At 42.5% G+C, this 26374-nt stretch overlaps 1 protein-coding gene across 1 annotated transcript in view; it reads left to right on the top strand.

Annotated features, from left to right (window-relative positions):
* Positions 1 to 559: 559 nt before the first annotated feature.
* The window catches only part of MAP3K19 (mitogen-activated protein kinase kinase kinase 19), a 64276-nt gene continuing 38461 nt past the window's right edge, over positions 560 to 26374 (top strand). The window contains exons 1-6 of the mRNA XM_040358091.1: positions 560 to 765; positions 4377 to 4561; positions 11296 to 11487; positions 16951 to 17105; positions 21886 to 22001; positions 22136 to 22251. Of these exons, the coding sequence (XP_040214025.1) occupies positions 4385 to 4561; positions 11296 to 11487; positions 16951 to 17105; positions 21886 to 22001; positions 22136 to 22251 (756 nt within the window). The 5' untranslated portion in view covers positions 560 to 765; positions 4377 to 4384. The remainder of the gene's footprint in view (positions 766 to 4376; positions 4562 to 11295; positions 11488 to 16950; positions 17106 to 21885; positions 22002 to 22135; positions 22252 to 26374) is intronic.

The following is a 26374-nucleotide window of genomic DNA, read 5'->3' as shown; positions in this document are numbered from 1 at the left end:
GTGAATTTGCGTATATCGCTGATTTACATATTATTTATCGTAAATCAGCGGGAACGCCCCCGGCGCCATTTTTAAATTGAAAAAAAGATCCGACAGTGTAACACAGTGTAACACTGTCGGATCTAGCCCTATCTATGCGTATCTGATTCTATGAACCAGGCGCATAGATAGGACCAGTGTAAGTCAGAGATACGATGGTGTATCTGTAGATACACCGTCGTATCTCTTTGTGAATCTGGCCCCTAAGAATCAGTCGCATAGATACGCGGGCCAAAAAAGAGAGATACGATGGAGTATCCTGAGATACTCCATCGTAACTTCTCTCAGAATATGGCCCAGAGTTACGACAGCGTATTCTATTGATACGCCGGCTTAACTATTTCTGAATGTAGCTATAACTCTGTGCCTTTTTATTCTCCTTCGTCTGGGTGAGTTGTCATTAGAGGGGTCGGTGGTGGAGAAGCATGGCTCCCTGTTTAGGATGAAGTCATGCCGAGTATTTCAGTCTCCCCGCCTATGGGACAATCACAAAGACTCAGCTGACTGGTTGTCTTAGCAGCGATGTGTAAACTAAAAGATTCCTTTCACTGGCGTCCAGCTCTGCGAGGATCACTCCACTTAGGAAATGGTTCACACTATGAATATGGACTGAGCGTTCCCACCTTCCAGACGGGACAAGTGCCATGCCGGTGAGCGTCCGCCGCAATAACTACCGGAGTCCTTCCAGGCGTCCCCCATCCCTGGTGATCACCTAATCCCAGACAGGTAATTGCTTTTCCTTTAACGTTACATCTATGATCACGTTTCACGCTTTAACGCTTGCTAAAAATACGCTGACAGTTATGCCAAAAAAACGCACCTCTAGCTTTAATACACATTTTTGACGCTCTTAATGAGCATTTAACCACTTGACCCCTGGAAAATGTACAGCCTAGCCATTTTTTGTGATACGGCATTGCGTTACTTTAACCACTTAACCCCCGGACCATATTGCTGGTCAAAGACCAAGGCGCTTTTTGCGATTCGGCACTGCGTCGCTTTAACTGACAATTGCACGGTCGTGCAACGTGGCTCCCAAACAAAATTGGCGTGCTTTTTTTCCCCACAAATAGAGCTTTCTATTGGTAGTATTTGATCACCTCTGCGGTTTTTAGTTTTTGCGCTATAAACAAAAATAGAGCGACAATTTTGAAAAAGGGGATAGCCGGACAGGTTGAATATTTTTTACTTTTTGCTATAATAAATATCCCCCAAAAATATATAAAAAAACTATTTTCCTCAGTTTAGGTCGATACGTATTCTTCTACATATTTTTCGCAAAAAAATCGCAATAAACGTTTTTATTGATTGGTTTACGCAAAAGTTATAGGATTTAGAAAAAAGGGGGTTGTTTTATGGCATTTTTATTAATATTTTTTTTTTACTAGTAATGGCGGCGATTCAGCGATTTTTTTCGGTACTGCGACATTGTGGCGGACACTTCGGACACTTTTGACCCATTTTTGGGACCATTGGCATTTTTATAGCGATCAGTGCTATAAAAATGCATTGGATTGCTATAAAAATGCCACTGGCAGGGAAGGGGTTAACACTAGGGGGCGGGGAAGGGGTTAAGTATGTTCCCTGGGTGTGTTCTAACTGTAGGGGGGGTGGACTGACTAGGGGAAATGACTGATCGCTGTTCATACATTGTATGAACAGACGGTCAGGCATTTCTCCCCCTGAGAGGACCGGGAGCTGTGTGTTTACACACACAGCTCATAGTCCTCGCTCTGTAACGAGCGATCGCGGGTGCCCGGCGGTAAACGCACCCGCTGGACACGTGCGTCGGGATCAGGGACGAGCGGGGGACGTGCACGCACCCCTAGTGGCCGCTTCGCGAGGTGACGTATAGCTACGTGCTCTCGCGCAGGGGAGCCGACCTGCCGCCGGCGGCTGGTCGGCAAGTAGTTAACGTTACATCTATGATTACGTTTCACACTTTAATGCCAACGCTTGCTAAAAATACGCACTTTTGACGCTCTTAACGTGCATTTAACCACTTGACCTCTGGAAAATTTACCCCCCCCCCCTTCATGACCAAGCCATTTTTTGTGATACGGCATTGCGTTACTTTAACTGACAATTGTGCGGCCGTGCGACGCTGTACCCAAATACAAATTATATATTTTTCTCCCACAAATAGAGCTCTCTTTTGATGGTATTTGACCACCTCTGTGGTTTTTATTGTTTGCGCTATAAACAAAAGAAGACAATTTTGCAAAAAAAACAACAACAAAAAACAATACTTTTAATTTCTTTTGCTATAAAACATATCCAATAAAATTTAAAAAAATAATTTCTCCATCAATTTAGGCCAACACGTATTCTGCTACAAAAATTGGTCCAACTAAAATCTGATGTACAAACACGCATGCTCTGAACCAATGCTGAACATCAGACAATGTCAGAAGTTGCTCAAAGGGTGGCGGTCAAGAGCTGAAAAAGCACGTGGTTTGGTGTATGTTGGCTGAAAATGTTGGGCCATGTGTATGCATACCAAGTTCACAGCCAACGCCCCTGAAGACCAAAATCCATGGAAAAGTCAGATGGAAGTCCGATCGTGTGTATGAGGCTTATGACTTGGTTGTGTTGTAAATTAAGAAGACCCAAGAGTTCTGTGGAAGGGTCATGGGCACATTTTTTTGCTATGAGGGTGGTGATCTGTTTCCAATAGGATTCAATGTGTGGGCCTTGCCACAAAACTTGGGAGAGGGAGCTGGTCCATATCACAAGAACATTGGAGAAACCCGTGTGTCCCACCTACGTAAACCCACTGAATCTCTATACCGGTGTTTCTCAACTCCAGTTCTCAAGGCGCCCCAACAGGTCATGTTTTCAGGCTTGCCATTATTTAGCACAGGTGATGTTTCACCACAGCTGTTTCATCTAAAGGGAAATCTTGAAAACATGACCTGTTGGTGCGCCTTGAGGACTGGACTTGAGAAACACTGCTCTATATCACTAAGCCAGGAGGTACTGATAGGGGAAGAATGAGCTAGAAGGAGAATTGTGGAACATTGTTCATCATGAGACAATTTCAGCTCCCAGTATGGCAGGCTGGCTTCATGGTTTATATGTGCTACTGCTAGGAGCAGATTATATAGCAATGAGATGCCATGACAGGGGCTTCACATGGGCAAGAATATGTTTTATATTGGATTAAGGAAGACTAATATAGCCATGTTGGGAGGGTCTTGACAAAATTACCATTACAATTGAAACCACCTCCAAAAGTCCTGGGATGTGTGCCCCCAATCAAACCTTAGGAAATGTGACGTAGTCACAGTGGGATCTCTGTAGGGCCAGTTTTAGAAAGCTGTGTTATCCAGATCCAGAGGAAATAGTTAAATAGTTTTTTTCTTCAAGTCGTCATATGAGAGAAGAAATGTGTTGGTGTTGGCCAGATTCCTAGGTGACTTATATGTCCAAAGCTAAGTTTTACCCACAAGAGCTTCTTTAGCATCTACCATTTTTTATTTACAGTGGAACCTCAGATTGCGAGAAACGAGGTCAATGAGCGTTTCGCAATACGAGTGCTGTATTTAGAAAAATCCTAACTCGGTTTGCAAAAGTTGTCTCGCAAAACGAGCAGGATTCAGGCAAAAGCGGTGTGCAGTACTGCATTTGGCCTGAGGTGGTGGGGGCGCTGGAGCCAATCGGCCCCTTCAGAAATGCTCGGAAAGACTCGGAAATACTACGTTCCCAAGCCTTTCTGAGGTTTGCCGACATCAGCCGAGCTGTCCTCGGGCCTTTCCAGCTGTTTCCGAGGCTCTCCGGCGCCCCCTGCCTCTGGCTGCATGCATTATTGCATGCCATTAAAATCAATGCGGAACTAATTATTTTCATTTCTATTGACTTCAATGGGGAAACTCGCTTTGATATGCGAGTACTTTGGATTACGAGAATACTCTTGGAATGGATTGTGCTTGTAATCCGAGGTTCCACTGTATTTATTTTTAGGGGATTCCATAAATATCTAATCTAAAGTCTTGTTGAGTAAGGGGGCTTTGAATTATTTTCTAATATCTGGAAAGCCCATGTGTCTGTTAGCTTTAGTTCTCACAGTTGGATTGTGGCTCTGGTACTCGGTCACAAATTTAGAAGAAAAGTCTTTACTGGGCTTCGCCATGTTAGATGTCCAAAATTTCACCAAAGATAAGCTGTGCCCACCCCCCGGGCAAGTCCTACAACTCCCTGCATGCTGTGCCAACCAACAGACTAGTGTTGTAGGGTTCTCATCACACTGGTGTGAATCTTATTTATATCTGCGTGTAGAGAACTATTGATGATTAAGAAGTTTGAGAACTATTGATGATTATTATTGGTATTTATAGGAAGAGTGATGGAGGAGTCCTCTCAGAAGAAAGAAATGCTGACTGAATTCCTGCAGTGCGCTGCGATGGGGGATATGGAGGAAATCCTCACCACTCTGATGGGTCATCCAGATCTTATAAATGCTGAGAATTCAGAGTCTGGGGACACGGCTCTCGTTGTGGCGGCTCGGGAAAACCAGCCAGAGGTAAACGAAAAAGAAAATAAAAAGCCAACAGAAACCTTACTGAAAAGAGACTTGGAGGCTTCCATTGCTAAATATAGGATGCCGATTGTCTGACTGTCATCTATGTAGGACTTTTGAAAATATTGACCCAAGATAATAAGTTTTCATAGCTTTTGGTTACTTCAGCCAATAGTAAAGTTATTAAATGACTTTGGTTACTACTACTGATTAGAGAATCATGACCCGATTCCTTCTCGAGGAGATCCCTCCAATTATAACTGAAGATCTACAGAGAGAAATCAGGACCTATTTCCTCCTTCTTGAGCTCTCTCTAGTGATAACTAAAGATCTTTTGAGAGAAATCTGGACCACGTTCCTTCTGCTGGTGATCCTTCTAGTGATAACTAAAGATCTACATAGAGGAATCAGGATCTCCTTCCGGAGATCCCTCTAGTAATAACTAAAGATCTACACAGAGGAATCAGGATCTCCTTCTGGAGATCCCTCTAGTCATAACTAAAGATCTACATAGAGGAATCAGGATCTCCTTCCGGAGATCCCTCTAGTGATAACTAAAGATCTACATAGAGGAATCAGGATCTCCTTCCGGAGATCCCTCTAGTAATAACTAAAGATCTACACAGAGGAATCAGGATCTCCTTCTGGAGATCCCTCTAGTCATAACTAAAGATCTACATAGAGGAATCAGGATCTCCTTCCGGAGATCCCTCTAGTGATAACTAAAGATCTACATAGAGGAATCAGGATCTCCTTCCGGAGATCCCTCTAGTCATAACTAAAGATCTACATAGAGGAATCAGGATCTCCTTCCGGAGATCCCTCTAGTGCAGTGGTTCTCAACCTTCTAGTGCCATGACCCCTTGATAAAATTTCCCAAGTTGTGGGGACCCCTAACAGTAAAATAATTTTCATAGCGTGGGTTGAAGGCAAGACAACTAATTTGCGCCCCTAAACCGCGGACATTTAGCGCTCCCTGAGTGCTTTCCACTCGTACAATATTAAAACCCCTTACAGTACATTTTAGAATGTACCTCTCTTTCTTTGTTCAACTTTCTTTCCCTTTCATCTCTCTATATCCTAATTCCTTGTTTTCCCCCCATCCCTCCCTCTAACTGTCTTTCTTGCTCTCTCTTTTTTTCCTTTCTCTCCCTTTTTCTTTGTTCCTCCCCCTCTTATCATCTCCCTTCCTGGGAGAGCGGTACGGGCTTCAGTAACAGCCCAGGATTTGGTGACCCCTGGCAAATCCTCATATGACCCCCAGGTTGAGAACCACTGCTCTAGTGATAACTAAAGATCTACATAGAGGAATCAGGATCTCCCTCCGGAGATGCCTCTAGTGATAACTAAAGATCTACATAGAGGAATCAGGATATCCTTCTTGAGATTCCTCTAGTGATAACTAAAGAATCTTTAGTTATCACTAGAGGAATCTCAAGAAGGAGATCCTGATTCCTTTATGTAGATCTTTAGTTATCACTAGAGGAATCTCAAGAAGGAGATCCTGATTTCTCTATGTAGATCTTTAGTTATCACTAGAGGCATCTCCGAAAGGAGATCCTGATTCCTCTATGTAGATCTTTAGTTATCACTAGAGGAATCTCAAGAAGGAGATCCTGATTTCTCTATGTATATCTTTAGTTATCACTAATGGGATCTCAAGAAGGAGATCCTGATTCCTCTATGTAGATCTTTAGTTATCACTAGAGGGATCTCAGGAAGGAGATCCTGATTCCTCTATGTAGATCTTTAGATCTCCTTCTTGAGATCCCTCTAGTGATAACTAAAGATCTACATAGAGGAATCAGGATCTCCTTCCTGAGATCCCTCTAGTGATAACTAAAGATCTACATAGAGGAATCAGGATCTCCTTTCGGAGATGCCTCTAGTGATGACTAAAGATCTACATAGAGAAATCAGGATCTCCTTCTTGAGATACCTCTAGTGATAACTAAAAATCTACATGGAGGAATCAGGATCTCCTTCCGGAGATCCCTCTAGTGATAACTAAAGATCTACATAGAGGAATCAGGATCTCCTTTCGGAGATGCCTCTAGTCATAACTAAAGATCTACATAGAGGAATCAGGATCTCCTTCCGGAGATCCCTCTAGTGATAACTAAAGATCTACATAGAGGAATCAGGATCTCCTTCCGGAGATCCCTCTAGTGCAGTGGTTCTCAACCTTCTAGTGCCATGACCCCTTGATAAAATTTCCCAAGTTGTGGGGACCCTTAACAGTAAAATAATTTTCATAGCGTGGGTTGAAGGCAAGACAAGTAATTTGCGCCCCTAAACCGCGGACATTTAGCGCTCCCTGAGTGCTTTCCACTCGTACAATATTAAAACCCCTTACAGTACATTTTAGGATGTACCTCTCTTTCTTTGTTCAACTTTCTTTCTCTTTCATCTCTCTCTATCCTAATTCCTTGTCCCCCCCCCCATCTCTCCCTCTAACTGTCTTTCTTGCTCTCTCTTTTTTTCCTTTCTCTCCCTTTTTCTTTGTTCCTCCCCCTCTTATCATCTCCCTTCCTGGGAGAGCGGTGCATGCTTCAGGAACAGCCCAGGATTTGGTGACCCCTGGCAAATCATCATTTGACCCCCAGGTTGATAACCACTGCTCTAGTGATAACTAAAGATCTACATAGAGGAATCAAGATATCCTTCTTGAGATGCCTCTAGTGATAACTAAAGATCTACATAGAGGAATCAGGATCTCCTTTTGAAGATGCCTCTAGTGATAACTAAAGATCTACATAGAGAAATCAGGATCTCCTTCTTGAGATTCCTCTAGTGATAACTAAAGATCTACATAGAGGAATCAGTATCTCCTTCTTGAGATTCCTCTAGTGATAACTGGAGGAACTGGGGCCTCTTTTCTCCTAGTGGAGACCCTTCTAGTAATACCTAAAGGTCTATATAGGGAAATCAGGACTCCCTTCCTCCTGCTGGAGATCCCTCTAGTGATAACTAAAGAAAAGATCTATATAAGGGAATCAGGACCTACTTTATCTTGCTGGTGATCCCTCTAGTGATGCACCCAATATTTATTTTGGATTTCCCAACTGACATGGCCACACTTTTTTCTTATTTTGCAATCATCTAAAATACACCCAAATACCCAAATATTTTTTCTGTTGATAAAAAACGAGTTAAGCTACATGATACACATTTTGTCTGATTCCTGCTGAATCAGGGCAGAATTCAAGCCACGGGGGGCCATGTCGGCACCACCTGACTTGACAAAAAATTACTTTTTTCATCAACAGAGCCAAGTAAGAAAATTCTCGGCTATTCAATTACTGCATCCATATCAATCTAATAGCTGGCAGCAGGGGCGGACTGACCATTCGGGCACTTGGGCACTGCCCGAGGGTCCCATGACACTAGGGGGCCCAATCAGGGTTGCCAGCCTTAGTAAAACCAGGGACAGTATGTAAAAATCTGTGGTTTTTTTTTACATCTGTCCCTGAAATGTCCCTTACCGACATCCTTTTGGTCTAAAAATCCCAAGATTATAGCTGACCAGTACCTTCTCAGTGTGTGTATGTATGTACTGTGTGTCTGTGTGTATGTATACTGTGTGTGTATATTGTGTGTGTGTGTGTATACTGTGTACTTATACTCTATGTGTGTGTTTACAGTACTGTGTGGCCCCATTATCTGTTGCCTGGGGGGCCCCATAATCTCCTATTGCCCGGGGGCCCCATAATATCCTTTTGCCCGAGGGCCCCATGAGTTGTCAGTCCCCCCCTGGCTGGCAGGCTGTACTCTCCACACTGTTTAGTGTGTAGGAATCAAGTAATTTTCTCACAATCATCCTGCAGGCTGAAAATTGCATGGCTAGCATGGCTAGCCTTAGCCGATATTTAGCCGATATTTGGAATACCGTGTCTAGTCCTGGAGACCTCACTTCCAAAAAATATTGATAAGATAGAAGTCCAAAGACTGGCAATAAAAATGGTCAAAGATCTGAGGGATCAAACATATCAGGAGAGCGGGACTGCAAGAACTTAATATGTACAGTTTGAAAGAAAAGGAAAGAAAGGAAAGGTGGGTTTTGACTGAAACCTTTAAAGCGGGGGTTCACCCTTAGAGGGCACTTTTTCCCCTTAGCTTCCTGCTTGTTTTCTCTAGGGGAATCGGCTATTTGTACTAAAATATGTGCAGTACTTACCCGTTTTCGAGCTGCATCTTCTTCCGTCGCTTCCGGGTATGGGCTTCGGGAATGGGGGTTCCTTCTTGATTGACAGTCTTCCGAGAGGCTTCCGACGGTCGCATCCATCGCGTCACGATTTTCCGAAAGAAGCCGAACGTCGGTGCGCAGGCGCAGTATAGAGCCGCACCGACGTTCGGCTTCTTTCGGCTACGAGTGACGCGATGGATGCGACCGTCGGGAGCCTCTCGGAAGAATGTCAATCAAGAAGGAACGCCCGCTCCCGAAGACCCATACCCGGAAGCGACGGAAGAAGATGCAGCTCGAAAACGGGTAAGTACGGCTCATATTTTAATACAAACAGCCGATTCCCCTAGACCGAACGAGCAGGAATCTAGGGGAAGAAAAATTTTTTTTTTAGAAATGGGTGAACTCCCGCTTTAAATACATGAAGGGTGTGTATATAGTCCAGGAGGGAAGGATATTGAATATGAAGCTAAGATCAAGTCCACGGAGAAATGACCTCAAACTATCAGGAGGAAAGATCAAAACCAACCCTAGAAAGTATTATTTTACCAAAAGAGTGGTTGATGCTTGGAACAGACCTCCAGCTAAAGGAGGGAGTCAGTCAAAAGTAAATTTAAATATGCTTGGCACATAAAAAAGAATTAAAAAGAGCAGACTCGATGTACAAATTTCTCTTTTTCTGTCATTGCCTCTCTGTTTCTATGTAAAGGTTCCCATGCAATGTTGTCTAAAGAGCTGAGAGCTGTGAACAAGGCTTGTGCCGAAACGCGTAGTGTTGCTCACGAATATTCGCATTGCGAATATTCGACTCGAATATAGCATATTCGAGAAATCGCGCTATATTTCGAATTTCGCGGTGAATATTCGCAATTCCGAATATTCGCATTTTTTCAATTTGATTTTTAAAACAGATCACATCCTATCGACGTCTAAAAGCATTGCTGGTATGATTAGAGACCCTGGGCCGAGTAGCTAAGCTGAGGCGATCCTTTTATGTTGCCAAATTGAAAAGAAAAAAATTGCGATTTTTCGCTATTGCGAATGCGAAAATGATTGCGAATTTTCGATAACTGTGGTAGGAGAACTCTGATTGTCTCTGATGCAAAAGGGGGGGGCTTTGTGTATGTGTATGTTATGAATATTTGTATGTTTGATATTATTATTTTTTGTAAGAAGGAAAAAATTGCGCATACCTTAAAAAAGGGGAGAATACAGCAGCAACTCAAAAATGTTATACAACATAAATTAATACAAGACAGAAAATGGAGTCGCTCTACAAGAATAAAAAATATGTCTAGTGACAAGACATGTGGGCAAATTATAAAATAAGCAAGCGCAAATAACTTGTGAAATACACAGTGAAACAAATATATAAAGAAATATAGTCCCAATAATAGAAAAATAATCTTTCATAAAAATGTCTTTGATATGTGAAGTGAAAAAAAGTCCAAAGCATGCAGCATGAACGTGTTCAATCTTCAAGGTGTTTGATTGACAAACGGCTGTGACAGATGGATAGAGTAAAGAATCACCACCAATGCAAAACACTTTTTATTTTCTATTGTAAAATATCACGAATATTCTGAGCCAATCAGAGTGCTCCTTCCGCATTTGCCGAATATTCGCAATTATTTTGTATTGTAAAATATCAAGAATATTCTGAGCCAATCAGAGTGCTCCTTCTGCATTTGCCGAATATTCGCAATTATTTTGTATTGTAAAATATCAAGAATATTCTGAGCCAATCAGAGTGCTCCTTCCGCATTTGCCGAATATTCGCAATTATTTTGTATTGTAAAATATCAAGAATATTCTGAGCCAATCAGAGTGCTCCTTCCGCATTTGCCGAATATTCGCAATTATTTTGTATTGTAAAATATCACGAATATTCTGAGCCAATCAGAGTGCTCCTACAGCATTTGTCGAAATTGCGCAATAAATATCGCATTCGCATGTTGCGATATTTCGATAAAATATCACGAATATTCTGAGCCAATCAGAGCGCTCCTCCAGCATTTCTCGAAATTGCGCAATAAATATCGCATTCGCATGTTGCGATATTTCGATAAAATATCACGAATATTCTGAGCCAATCAGAGTGCTCCTACCGCAGTTATCAAAAAATCGCAATTATTTTCGCATTCGCAATAGCGAAAAATCGCAATCATTTAATTTCGATAAAATATCACGAATATTCGAATTTAGCGAATATATCTCGAATATTCGAATATATATTCGAGATATATCGCGAAATCGAATATGGCATATTCTGCTCAACACTAGAAACGCGTCACCATGTCTTTTTAAACTTGGCATGTTACGATAAAGACCACAGATGAATTATCCAGTAGTGCCAGCTCTTTCTTTGCATTTCATCAAGTTTTCATTTTGGATGTAAGAAGGACGTCCTGAGCCTTAGAGCATTTGGGTGTGTCGGTGTTCTTGCTACTTGGTATTCGGATATCATAGCTCAGAGCGGTGTTTATCACGAGTCGTAATGTTGTCTAAAGCGTTAGAAGTTTACATTGTTGATATTGATTTATTTTTTGTAAAGGTGATTGCCATCCTTCTGGACCATGGAGCGGATGTCACACTGTGCAACTCCAACTGTCAGACAGCTCTGCACATTGCCAATGACGGAATCCGGGCACATTTGTTATCTGCTGTTAAGAGAACCTCCTATCCACAGCTGGCTCTGGCACAGGCAGCCTGGCAAGGAGACCTGGACACCATTCAGGAATTTTTGGTCAGTATACTGGGCTGCTGTTCTGATGCATCCATAGAGAGTAATAAAAGGGGTTTTAAAAAGAAAGCAAAATAATAAATTTTTTGAAGTTTTGAAGCCAGTACTTGTACTCATGCAAAAGCTCCGGTGCCTAATCCCGATACCTGGGCAGTCAGGGATGATCAGTGCGGCGAGTTACAAGCACCGATCTCCCTGTAAAGATTTCAATAAAGCAGCTGACAGCCGCCGCTTCTCCTCCTCTCCTCCTCCCCTCCCCTGCGGCTTTCAGCTGCTTTATTGAAATCTATACAGGGAGATCAGTCCTTGTAACTCCCTCCACCGCCACACGATCACCCCTGACTGTCCCGTGTCCTCCTCCATGCTCCTCCGGTTCTCCTCTCTGTGCTTCTCCATGCTCCTCCGGTTCTCCTCTCTGTGCTCCTCCAGCAGTCCCCCTCTGTGCTCTTTCAGTGCCCTCCTGTCCCGGATCTATCAGGATGGAGAGCAGATCTGTCATTTACCGGCTCTTTCCTTTGATCACTAAATCTGTCTATTCATCATTCATAGCGGAGCATTGTAATCTGTGTTTACGATGTCTCAGTTTATGAATGGAGAGCCGCTGCCTCCTGTTCATTATTCTTTAGTGCAGCTGAGGCTGCCGAGAAGGGGACTGGGCAATCTGTCCTCAGTCCCTTTCCCTGTCTCAAAGAGGAGATGTCAGGGGTCTGTTTAGACCAGCCTTTCTCAACCTTTTCTACACATAGGGACCATTGAAATAGTTCTCTGGTCACAGGGAACCCCTGCTTAAAATTTGAAATCTACAACTCATGATATATTAGTGTGATGGTCAGTGGGAAGAATGGTCCTTACACTTGTGGTCATTGGGAAGAATTACCTCCTTACAGATAGCTAAAAAGATCAATGGTGTCTCGGAGAGGCAAAAATTGCCCATAGCTGAAGGAACCCCTCGCAACCCCTGGAGGAACCCTGGTTGAGAATTACTGGTTTAGACCCTGATATCTCACCAAAGCCCCTGCCCCCAACAGGGCTGATAAAAAAACAAACAAAAAAAAAACAATATTTAAACATTAAAAATTTAAAATATATAAAAAAAATAAAAATTGACGCCATCCACTCTTACCTCCCCAAAAAGAGAAAGCATTGTAAAATATATATATAAAAATTGTAAAAAATAATAAAAAAAATAAAATAGTAAAAAACTACTGACAGTCCACGCATCATCGGTGCTGTATATTAGTCCCACTGTCACATGACATAAAAAAAAGTATTGGTATCGGCGAGTACTTGAAAAAAGTATCGGTACTTGTACTCGGTCTTAAAAAAGTGGTATCAGTGCAACCCTAATTTTTAGTTCCAGCCCTGTGCAGCCAAACCAGAACAGGGATTGGGAATTCTGTACACAATTTTGCAAAGTCTGAAGGAAAATGCGATTTTTTTTTTTTTTGCAGTTCTAGAAAAAAAACTATCTACAGATTGAGCCAGAAAAGTGCTGAAAAAAGTGTCACCAATAAAATCTAAAGGGAGATTGCCTTTTGGTTTCATTAAAGCAGTATTAAACCCAACAACAAACATTTATTATATTGCACTGTACCAGTTCTTAGATGTGGTGGGCTGCATTCATTTTCTTTTTTTGTTTCCTTTCCTTTTTTTTCACCTGGTAACTCTGCCAGGAAGTCTGTTTTTCAACAGAAGATGCTCTTTTGCAGATGTAGCAGTTACAGGGTTGAGACAAACCATTTACAATGGACACGGGTGCGTACAGTGATCATATGTTATCCATTTATGTAAAACCTTTATCCCAAAGAAAAAAAAAAAAATGGTGCTGTAACTGCTTACAAAGTGTTAGCTGGAGTCACTGTGCCCATCAAACGCAGCCACCGTGCCGATCAAACGTAGCCACTTTGCCATCAAATACCGCCACTGTGCCCATCAAATGCAGCCTCACGTGTGCCTCTGTGTCGGTACCACCCTAGGCCAAGGGTGGAAGCAGTCGAGTCAGGGCATATTGGGTGTTCTTCCTTGGCAGCCAATCAGTGGGAGTTGATCGCCTCGCTGTGCATGCTGGGGGACAGTACTTAAAGCGGGAGTTCACCCATTTAAAAAAAAAAAAAAATCTCCCCTTAGCTTCCTGCTCGTTCGGTCTAGGGGAATCGGCTATTTATATTAAAATATGTGCAGTACTTACCCGTTTTCGAGCTGCATCTTCTTCCGTCGCTTCCGGGTATGGGTCTTCGGGAGCGGGCGTTCCTTCTTGATTGACAGTCTTCCGAGAGGCTTCCGACGGTCGCATCCATCGCGTCACTCGTAGCCGAAAGAAGCCGAACGTCGGTGCGGCTCTATACTGCGCCTGCGCACCGACGTTCGGCTTCTTTCGGAAAATCGTGACGCGATGGATGCGACCGTCGGAAGCCTCTCGGAAACCTGTCAATCAAGAAGGAACGCCCATTCCCGAAGCCCATACCCGGAAGCGACGGAGAGGATGCGTCTCGTAAACGGGTAAGTACTGCACATATTTTAAAATAAATAGCCGATTCCCCTAGTAATAACGAGCAGGAATCTAAGGGGGAAAAGTGCCCTCTAAGGGTGAACCCCCGCTTTAAGGGACGGACGTCATTAGTTCTGGGTTGTCGTCGTGGTCGTTGCCGATCCTGGCCTGTTGTCCCACCACCCCCCCTATGTGGCCCTCATGGCCGGGGGTGCGTGTTCAAGTGTTCCTGGCTCCGGGACCACGTTGGTCCGGGGTTGTGATCTACTAAGTAGGCCTGGTAGTCAGACTGGGTCTACGTTTGCAGAGTGGTCCTGTGCTGTCCGTCCTGAGGGAGGAAGCCACTCAAAGTACCTGATTTGGAGAGCACTGAGCACAAGGCTGGTATCTCAGGAGAGGCCTTGAACTTCATCGAAGGACGCACCATTACTGAGAGGCTGAGTGATGGTCGCCTGTCAGTTCTGAGTTAACAAGAGTTTATTCAAGAGAGATCCGGTTGCTTAATCCTGTGTTGAGAAGGATTCTGGACTGAATACATCTCCACCTTTGGGAAGGTCTGTGGCAGAGACTTTGCTAAAGTTTCTGTGTGACATCCTGGCTTCTAGGTTGGTGAGAGGCCTATCCAGGTGCACAACACCCACTCTGGCTAGAGTGGTGATGAAAGCTACGTTGCTGGAAGCAGGAGTGTTTCCGACAGTGGCGGCTGGTGCTCAAAATTTTTGGGGGGGGCGCAAACAAACAAAAAAATAAACAATTGCAGTCTCACTGTGCCCATCAAATGCAGCAACTGTGCCCATCAAACGCAGCCACTGTGCCATCAATTGTCACCACTGTGCCATGCCATCAAACGCAGCCACTGTGCAATGCCATCAAACGCAGCCACTGTGCCATCAATTGTCACCACTGTGCCATGCCAACAAACGCAGCCACTGTGCCCATCAATTGTCGCCACTGTGTCCTTTAATTGTCGCCACTGTGCCCTTTAATTGTCGCCACTGTGCAAATTGTCGCTACTCTGCCAATTGTCCCCAATGTGCCCTTTGTCGCCACTGTGCCCTTTAATTGTCGCCACTGTGCCAATTGTCACCACTGTGCCAATTGTCGCCACTGTGCCCCAGTAATTATCGCCACTGTGCCCTGTAAAATGCTGGCCCGCCCGGCACTTACCTTTCTGGGATCGGCCATCCTCCTTCCATGGTCCCTCGATGTCTTCTCCCGCCCTCGATGACGCTTCAGCCAATCAGGTTACCGGTAACCAGAACCTGTGAACCTGATTGGCTGAGACGCTGGCTCTGATAGGCACTTCCACAGCCAACCAGCTGCCGTTATTCAGATGGTCCGCGCTCACCAGGAGGCCAGCCATCTGAATAGTCGGCGGCAGCGGCAATACATAGATTCATGCAATGCATGAATCTATATATTGTATCAGTGGCGGTGCGGAAGCGAGAGGGGGCAGCGCTCCAGCACCCTCTATGGACGCACCGCCACTGGTTTCCGAATAAAGTTATACGCCTGAACCTATTACCCTTCCACCTCTTCAACTACTACTTTTATTCTTCTACCACGTTGGGTAAATAAAGCAAAGAAAAAGAAGCCTAGAGCCCCATACACACCATCAGATTATCTGCAGATTTTTGTCTTCAGATTTACCAAAACCATATAATATGAGGTCAAACCTTAAGAGTTTCAATTTGTATGCAATCAGGCAGGCCCTTGTACTACATGGTTTTGGTAAATCTGAAGACAAAAATCTGCAGATAATCTGATGGTGTGTATGGGGCTTAAGGTGTGAAGTTTTTCTCAACTCTCATCGTATACCCTAGACGGCGAAGGAATAGAGGTAACATGCCGTCCAAAACAAACCAGCAGCTCCTTCGGGGGTAGTGCTACATAAAATTTTTGGTTTTTGGTTTATTACCGATTTAATGCTGCATTGTGGATTACAGCGATGCTGAATATTTCAGAGGATAATTGTACTGACACTACAACCTGTTCAGATGTGTGATTCGGTAGGGGCTGTATGTAAGAGGGGGTGAAGAATAGATGTGAGAAGGAATCTGCAGACTGGACTGTATATAGAAGAGTCCTCCAGCTGCACAGATCTGTAGGAAGATTGTGGGAACACTCTTTAAAATATGATCCGTACTTACCCGTTTTCGAGATGCATCTTCTCCGTCGCTTCCGGGTATGGGTCTTCGGGAGCGGGCGTTCCTTCTTGATTGACAGCCTTCCGAGAGGCTTCCGACGGTCGCATCCATCGCGTCACTAGTAGCCGAAAGAAGCCGAACGTCGGTGCGGCTCTATACTGCGCCTGCGCACCGACGTTCGGCTTCTTTCGGAAAATCGTGACGCGATGGATGCGACCGTCGGAAGCCTCTCGGAAGACTGTCAATCAAAATAGGAACGCCCAGTCCCGCAGCCCATACCCAGAAGCGACGGAGAAGATGCATCTCGTAAACGGTAAGTACGGATCATATTTTAAAACAACTAGCCGATTCCCCTAGACAAAACGAGCATCCATCTAGGGGGAAATAGTGTCATGTGCGGGTGAACCTCCGCTTTAAAGGGTTACTAAAAGATTTTTTTTTTTAGCTAAATAGCTTCCTTTACCTTACTGCAGTCCTGGTTTCATGTCCTCATTGTTCGTTTTCGCTCTGATGTTGCTGTAATCCTTCTCTGTTCTGGAAACTTCCTGGTTGTCTGTTTCCTGATGACCACAGTACTGGGAGATTCTACTTTAATTTTCCAAACCATCACTGCTCTATGGCTCTGTCTAGCACAGAGGCAGGATAACATGCAAAAATGAAACTAGATGCAAAAACGAAACTAGATGCAAAAACAAAACTAGAGGTACATTATATGATTGATTTTGATCTATTTTTAATCAATTTTAAAAGGAATCAGTTAACTGTTATGTCTCCATACCCTGTAAACAGTCATTTCAGCAAAAAAAATATTTCCTTTACAACTCCTTTAAGTCCGCAGATTCTTGCCAGGATGTGAACACTATAAATGAGCAAGGCCTGACCCCGCTGATGTTGGTGGTGCGTGACGTGGACCTCTTTGAGGGACTGACCATGGAGTGTAAATACAAACCAGTGTCTGTATTAGAAGAACTATTAAGACATCATGGGTAAGTTCACACAGCGCTAAATAGACGACATAGGAAAATATGACACCGTCTTAGTGGATTTCCCAAATCCCCTGGTGAGGTGACTATAATTATATATATATATATAGAGAGAGAAAACAAACGAGGAAGCCCAACCATAGGAAGACAAGGGACTTTCTATAGTGCATATCTAATCATGTGAATTTATAAACATGTATTAGGTTAAAAATTGTGCATTTTATTTTTAACATATTAAAATTATTTAAAGTGTTGGTGCTAAATAAATCTTGTAGAATAATATGGGCATATGATGACTGTAAAAATGCAAGATGACTCTCTCCTGATTTTAAAGGGGTTTATTTAAAAAAAAAAAAATCCTAAATAGCTTCCTTTACCTCAGTGCAGTCCTCTTTCACTTACCTCATCCTTCCATTTTGCTTTTAAATGTCCTTATTTCTTCTGAGAAATCCTCACTTCCTGTTCTTCTGTCTGTAACTCCACACAGTAATGCAAGGCTTTCTCCCTGGTGTGGAGTGTCGTGCTCGCCCCCTCCCTTGGACTACGGGAGAGTCAGGACGGTCTCTACGTTACAGATAGAGAAAGGAGCTGTGTGTTTTTCTTTTCATTCTTTTTGTGCTGAGTTCATTAGCTGTTTGATGGGGGAATCAAGTGAATTTCTTTCCTACAACCTGTGGTTGCAGAAAAAAACATTTGCTCTGTGTATGGCCGGCCTAAGGGGGGATACTATCACCTTGTATAAATAAACAGCCCATATAGTAAACTTGGTGCAAGCTTGTTCACTGTATAGTCATTGCAAATGACAAGGGGGCACTCTTTGTGCCTGGAAGGAAGAAGATTTATAGTAACTTTTGAAGGCTTATTTACATAAAATAGACCTCCACAGTAGTGAAGAGTAAGAAGCAGCACAAGAAGCCAATCATTTTGAGAAGAAACATGCTGATAGGAGGAGAAAGCAGAGTGACAGAGAGATGAGCTAATCAGTCTGCTGCTTCTCCTTTTACGGTACTATCCCAGTCACAAGCTGGGGCAGGTCTATGGGCTGAACGATGCTGGCCATCATACTGAGGACACCTAGTGGTGAAAAAGAAGTACTGTGCGTAAAAGCTCTGGACTGAGGCTGAGTGTTGAAGTAAAAGCTTTTTTTTGTTTTTGTTTTTTGCTTTAAGTGGTTCTAAAAGCATTTTATTTTTACCTTAATGCATTCTCTGCATTAAAGGGGTGTTCCGGGAAAAAATTAAAAGCCAGCAGCTACACATACTGCAGCTGCTGGCTTTTAACCACTTAAGCCCCGGACCATATTGCTGCCTAAAGACCCAAGGGGTTTTTACAGTTCGGGACTGCGTCGCTTTAACAGACAATTGCGCGGTCGTGCGACGTGGCTCCCAAACAAAATTGGCGTCCTTTTTTCCCCACAAATAGAGCTTTCTTTTGGTGGTATTTGATCACCTCTGCGGTTTTTATTTTTTGCGCTATAAACAAAAATAGAGCTACAATTTTGAAAAAAATTCAATATTTTTTACTTTTTGCTGTAATAAATATCCCCCAAAAATATATATAATTTTTTTTTTTCCTCAGTTTAGGCCGATACGTATTCTTCTACCTATTTTTGGTAAAATAAATCGCAATAATCGTTTATCGGTTGGTTTGCGCAAAATTTATAGCGTTTACAAAATAGGGGATAGTTTTTTTTTATTTTTATTTTTTTATTTTTTTTACTACTAATGGTGGCGATCAGCGATTTTTTTCGTGACTGCGACATTATGGCGGACACTTCGGACAATTTTGACACATTTTTGGGACAATTGTCATTTTCACAGCAAAAAATGCATTTAAATTGCATTCTTTATTGTGAAAATGACAGTTGCAGTTTGGGAGTTACCACAGGGGGCGCTGTAGGAGTTAGGGTTTACTTTGTGTGTGTTTAATAGTGTAGGGGGGTGTGGCTGTAGGAATGATATCATCGATCGTGTCTTCCCTATAAAGGGAATGACGCGATCGATGCGCCGACACAGTGAAGCACGGGGAAGCCGTGTTTACATACGGCTCTCCCCGTTCTTCAGCTCCGGGGAGCGATCGCGACGGAGCGGCTATAAACAAATAGCCGCACCGTCGTCCCGGATCGCTCCCCGAGCGAACCCGACCTCCGCATGTACCGGGGGGGGTCCCGATCGGACCCCCGGACCCACGTCTAGCAGAGGACGTACAGGTACGTGATTGTGCCTGTCCGTGCCATTCTGCCGACGTAAATGTACATGGGGAGGTCGGGAAGTGGTTAATAAATGGAGACTTACCTGTCCAGCAGTCCCTCGATGTCGGCACCGCAGCTGATGTTTCCCATCAGCTGTTGGGTGCTGCCGTTGCCATTGCAGGTAAGGGAACCTGGCAGTGTAGCCTTTCGGCTTCACGCCGGGAACCCTACTGTGCATGCGCGAGGCCCGCTCCTCTCTCCTATTAGCCCGGCGGCAAGGGGAGGAGGAGGGAGCCCCGCGATGTCACTGGACTTCCGGAAGTGGGAAAGGATACCTGTCTTTGACAGGTATCCTGTTCCCCCTCCCCCCGAAAGGTGCCAATTGTGGCACCAGAGGGGGGGAGGAATCCGATGAGCGGAAATTCCACTTTAGGGTGGAGCTCTGCTTTAAGTTAAAAAAAGCTTTTGCATGCAGACCCCCCCTCCCCGCCTTATACTTACCTGAGCCCAATCTCGATTCAGCATTGTGCATGAGAGCAAAGGCTCTCTCTGCTCTCTTCCTTCTCATTGGCTGTCAATCACAGCCAGTGAAGAGGGGGAAGGGCCGAGCCATGCTCTGTGTGTCAATGGACACGCAGAGGGTCGCTTGGAAATGAGCACACAAGCAGCTTGCTATGGGCCCACTCAGCAGGGGGACCTGAGAAGAGGAGGACTGGGACTGCTCTGTGCAAACCATTGCACAGAGCAGGTAAGTATATGTTATTAAAATTTAAAAAAATTGGAGTATTTACAATCACTTTGGGGGGGATTTTCTAAAAACAGAGCATTCCGAATCTGGTGCAGTTGTGCATGGTAGCCAATCAGCTTTTAACTTCAGCTTGTTCAATTACGCTTTCATAATGAATCCTAGAAGCTGATTGGTTTCTATGCAGAGCTGCACCAGATTTTGCACCCTCCAGGTTTTAGTAAATCTCCCCCTTTAAGTCACTGATAATAAGTCACTTAATAATAGACAGTTAGGCCTCTTGCACACGGCAGCTTAAAAAAGCTCAGTACAGCTTATTTTTTTTACTGCCCTAAAATACAGCCCATTAATTGTAATGTAAAAAAAAGAATAAGGTAACGGTGCCAATGCAAAATAACCTAAATGTCCTAGTGCTGCACCTAAAATTAGTAATATACTAAAAAAATATATAAATATAAAGGGTGCAATCTAGACAAAATTAGTAGCGAAAATATTACATTTAATTATTTTATAATGTATAAAATAATGAAATTATTAACCACTTAACCCCCGGACCATAGTGCTGATCAAAGACCAGAGCACTTTTTGCGATTCGGCATTGCGTCGCTTTAACTGACAATTGCGCGGTCGTGCGACGTGGCTCCCAAACAAAATTGGCGTCCTTTTTTCCACACAAATAGAGCTTTCTTTTGGTGGTATTTCATCACCTCTGCGGTTTTTAGTTTTTGCGCTATAAACAAAAATAGAGCGACAATTTTGAAAAAAATGAATATTTTTTACTTTTTGCTATAATAAATATCCCCCAAAAATATATAAAAAATAATTTTTTTCCTCAGTTTAGGCCGATACGTATTCTTCTACATATTTTCCGTAAAAAAAAATCGCAATAAACGTTTATTGATTGGTTTGCGCAAAAGTTATAGCGTTTACAAAATAGGGGATAGTTTTATGGCATTTTTATTAATATTGTTTTTTCACTAGTAATGGCGGCGATCAGCGTTTTTTTTTTCGGTACTGCGACATTATGGCGGACACTTCGGACACCATTGGCATTTTTATAGCGATCAGTGCTATAAAAATGCATTGGATTACTATAAAAATGCCAGGGAAGGGGTTAACACTAGGGGGCGGGGAAGGGGTTAAGTATGTTCCCTGGGTGTGTTCTAACTGTAGGGGGGGTGGCCTCACTAGGGGAAATGACTGATCGCTGTTCATACATTGTATGAACAGACGGTCAGGCATTTCTCCCCAGACAGGACCGGGAGCTGTGTGTTTACACACACAGCTCCTGATCCTTGCTCTGTAACGAGCGATCGCGGGTGCCCTGCGGTGATCGCACCCGCGCCCCCAGTGGCCGCTTCGCAAGGTGACGTATAGCTATGTGCTCTCGCGCAGGGGAGCCGACCAGTTATACGGCGGCTGGTCGGCAAGTAGTTAATTCATATTTTCACTACCAATTTTGCGCCCTTTATATTTATATATTTTTTATTTATTTTTTTATTATTTGTAATGTGCCTATGCACACAGGTGTGTAAACAAGTGCCGTGTATTCGTCAGTAAAAAAAAAAAAATCTGCATTTCTGGTCAGTAATTTTCGCCTCAAGTGCGCAAATGCCGCACGTTTGTGCACAGATTTGTCCATTGACATTGGGACTGCAAGAACAAGCTTCCGCACATGCGTGAAAAATATGCGCGAATGCATATGCGCTAAAATACATTAAAAAAGTCTGAAAAAGTAGATGCTCAAATGGGAGTATCGTTTGCAAGAGTCCTTACCGGGGGGAGTAGTAGTCGATTCTCATCTTTGGCATAATCCAACCAATAACTTCTCTTCTGTGAAATTGCAGTGATGCCCACCTGTTGGACTTAAATGAGAATTCTGCAATGAGCTACGCATCCCAAGTGAAGAGTCCCATAAGGCAGCAGCTGATGGACCTACTGGAGAAGTCACCTCCCCCACCAGGTAAGGGTCACCTTCTAATAGACAGACAGGAGGCCAGCGGAGCAAGTGATTGTTTCACACAAAAAACTTCCCTAGGCTTTTCACTTACAGACCATTCATCATAAAGTGTAAATGGTTTCCATTTGCCTTCGCAGAAACATTAGACGAAGACTTCTGCGGCTTTTGTCCAGACACAAAGACTTCATTATTTGACAGAACAGCTTCTACTCCGGACAGACCTGACAGTCAGAACACACACTCCGGGAAGGAGGTAAGGCACACTTGCTCTTTCATTTTCTTATAGGGTCTATGAGGGTTCGTTCACACCGTAACGTACTTACGCATTGATGCCTATTGCAATAAATTTTTCCTAAATGCCAAAAAATTGCACCTACACTAGTCTTGGCTTTGCAGTGCAATGCACCAAAAATTTACATATGTGCGCTGTGGGTTGCAATGAAGAATGAGTGGCAACGCACACATACAGCGGGTTTTTGTTGCGCATGGTGTGAACGAGCCCGTATTAGACATTAGGCAATTTGTTTTGTTCTGAATTCGTTTTTTAACGAATTTCGACAAATTAATTAATTCTGAAACATCCAAATTAACGAAAACCCATTTAACGAATTTTTCCAAACATTCGTAAATTCGAAAATCTAAAATAATAACTATTCAATTATAGATTCTTATTTCCTTATAGTGCAGCGCTGTGTAACCTTTAAATCATTATATAAAAAACGCCATTGAATGTTTTTTTTATATACATTCCCCTATTATGTTTTCTTAAATAAGTGATTAATCACAGTGCAACCAGTCCATATATAAAAAATAAAAAATGCTTATGTTAAAAAAAAAAACATAAGATTTTTTTTCCTTTTTTTTTTTTTTTTATATGGACTGGTTGCACTGTGATTTAATCACTTATTTAAGAAAACATAATAGGGGATTGTGTATCTATATCTATATAGATATAGATATAGATATACATACATACATATATAAAATTAAATGGTGTTTTTTTATATAATAAAACATAATAGGGGATTGTGTATCTATATATATATATATATATATATATATATATAGAGAGAGAGAGAGAGAGAGAGAGAGAGAGAGATACATACATATATAAAATTAAATGGTGTTTTTTTATATAATAATTTAAAGGTTACACAGCACTGCGCTATAAGGAAATAATTGTTTAATTGGTGTGGTGAATCACTGAGTGTTACAGCAGCTGTGGGGTTTTTACAGTTTTATGCACATTATAACGTTTTTTGGGCACTGATTGTTACTTTACATCAAATTATAGATACTGTATTGGAATTTCTTTTCAAATTTGGCGGTTAGTGAACGTAAATGAATACAATTTATCTGAAGTTATGAATTATCCGAAAAAAACAAAATGCAGTATCTAAACGAATGGAACATAATAAATTAATAAAAATAAATAACAATAATAAAAAACTTTTTATTTTTTATCATTACTTTGTTCCGTTCCATTTGTTTGAATACGGCATTCATTATTTTGGATAATTCCTAACTTCGGATAAATTTGTTTTCATTACGTTCACTAATAGCTAAATTTGAAAGGAAATTCCACTATCTATCATGTATTAGTTAGTTATTATTAGTTAGTTATTCTTTAGAATTTTCGTATTTTGATTCTTTCAGATTTTCTTTCCTATTTTCAGATTTTCAAATTTAGAAAAGGACGAATTTTCAAATGTACAAATTTGCATATTTTCTAATTCACAAATTTTATGAATTTACAAATTTTCTAATTTACGAATTGCGATCATAACGAATGATCCGGAAAAAAAAAGAAAAAAAAATGAAGCTAAAACTAAGACGAACACATTTTTCGGCAGTGCACGTCTAGCCCAGATGGTTTTGGGTTCATTTTATTTAAAAAATGTTGGGTTTTCTTTCTCTGTTTTTAAGTTTATAGGTGATGCTTTATATAGTCCTAGCATCAGATAAACGCTTTCAATTAAATGCATGCATGCCAACTTATGTGAAAATAAAAGTCTAGAGCATTATCTGATTTGAATTAAAAATATTGAGCTGCAAAAAAAAAAGAAGAGGAAAAATATTTTTGCAAGTTAATAATTTTTTTTAGTTCTGACCATGATAAACAAAAAAAAGATATGTTCAAAACCAGTTTATATTTTCTTTAAAGGCTAAGAGCCCCTTTTACATATTTGCATAGTAAATACAGTGGGCCAGATTCACGTATTTTCGCGTAAATCTGCGGCGGCGTAACGTATCACATTTACGTTACACCTCCGCAAGTTTTTACGGGCAAGTGCTTGATTCACAAAGCACTTGCCTGTAAAGTTGCGGCGGCGTAGCGTAAATCCGCCCGGCGCAAGCCCACCTAATTCAAATGATCCGGGTAGGGGGCGTGGATCATTTAAATTAGGCGCGTTCCCGCGCCGATCGTACTGCGCATGCACCGTCCCTAAAATTTGCCGACGTGCATTGCGCTAAATGACGTCGCAAGGACGTCATTGGTTTCAACGTTAACGTAAATGCGTACAGCGCCATTCACAGACGACTTACGCAAACGACGTTAAATTTCAAATTTTGACGCGGGAACGACGGCCATACTTAACATTGGCTACGCCACCTAGGGGGCAGCTTTATCTTTACGCCGCATATCTCTTACGGAAACGGCGTAAATTTACTGCGACGGGCAAGCGTACGTTAGTGAATCGGCGCAACGACTCATTTGCATATTCTACGCCGACCGCAATGGAATCGCCACCTAGCGGCCGGCCTAGAATTGCAGCCTAAGATCTGACGGTGTAAGTCACTTACACATGTCGGATCTTAGGGAGATCTATGCGTAACCTGATTCTATGAATCAGGAGCATAGATACGACCGGCCAGACTCAGAGATACAACGGCGTATCAGGAGATACGCCGTCGTATCTTCTTTATGAATCTGGCCCAGAGTTCCCACAATATGCAGCAACACAATGGTGTGATGCATTGCAAGATTACTAATTTTAAATGGCACCTCAGTGCATAATTGCATTGGTGGGCACACTGGGCGATGCACCCCAATGCATATATCACATCTTGTGCCGTGCTGCATTGGATAAAGGCATTTTTTTTAAGCGTGTTAAGGTGCACTGCTAGCTCATTCAATGTGAATAGAGTGCCTTGCCACTGCACAGCCTTGGAAAAGGCAAGAGTGTTTTCGTTCTGTACTTGGCTATTGAAATGCCTGTGTGATAAACCTGACAGACTGCCCAGATGAGAGCACATGGCAGCCTGACAATGCTGATTCTATTTACAGAACAGTGGCTTAGCATTGTCAGCCTGCAACAGGAAGCGCTGTTACTGGTAGGATCTCCAAGTATGAAACTTTGCAAAAGATTTATAAAATCCCTGGGGGCCCCTGGCCTCATCTCAGCCATCTACACATCTTTGAATGGACGCCCGTCATCAGCATCCCTCTCCTACATGTGTCAATGAAAGTGGGACCTCCAATCCCCCAATAGAGGTAGAGGACTGGAGTAAGGCTTGGAAAACAGTTGCAAAATGTTCTTTTAATACAAACACGCTTGAAGCTACGTATAGGTTTTTTTTTCAGATAGTACTGGGTCCCTGCTTGGGTCACCCATGCTTTTCCGGGAAGTAGTGACAGATGCTTTTGTAACTGTGGACAAAGGGGAGATGTCCTGCATACCTGGGGGTCCTGCCTGAGACTGGTGGGGTTCTGGTCCAGGGTTTTTGGCCTGCTCAAGAACCTCTTCCATTTAATGGTCCGCAGTTGACCCTATTGCATTGCCTGACTCTCGGCTTATCCGCGCCCCAGCGCTACTTAACTTTTTATTTCTGGAAACCTTGGATTTCCTATGAGTTTTTCCCTCACTTCAACCGGTTTGTTTGGGCCTTCTCTGACTGCTTCTATTTGCATATCTAAATCTGAGTTCTTTTTTCCCTTCCCTTTTCTAGACTCAGACTCTCTCTTACTCTGTCCTACTTTCCCTTTCTAGACTCAGACTTTCTCTTACTCTGTTCTCCTTTCTTTCTGGCTGTTCCTTTTTCCCGTTCTTACAGATGCCATTAGACATGTGCGATTCGGTTTTCGTACAAATTAGTTAGTATTCATACATTCGGATCAATTCGAACATCCGAATAGCTGAAAGAACCAAAGTACGAAAATTACGAATAAGCAAAATAACAAACATGCGAAAATACGAACTTACGAATGGACAAACTTACGAAAATACGAAACACCGAAACAGTAAAAGAACGAAAATGACATCTAGAATGAATGATTTGCATTCCGTATTTTCAATCCTTTGTCTGTTCGTAATTTTGTTTGTGTGTTCGTAATTTCGTTTCTTTGTATGTTGGCAATTTCATTCGTTTGTGTT

This window comes from Rana temporaria, chromosome 6 (genome assembly GCF_905171775.1).
Source record: "Rana temporaria chromosome 6, aRanTem1.1, whole genome shotgun sequence".
NCBI classification, from domain to species: Eukaryota; Metazoa; Chordata; class Amphibia; order Anura; family Ranidae; genus Rana; species Rana temporaria.
The sequence above is the reverse complement of the archived record's forward strand: the minus strand, read 5'-3'. Positions and strand labels throughout refer to the sequence as shown.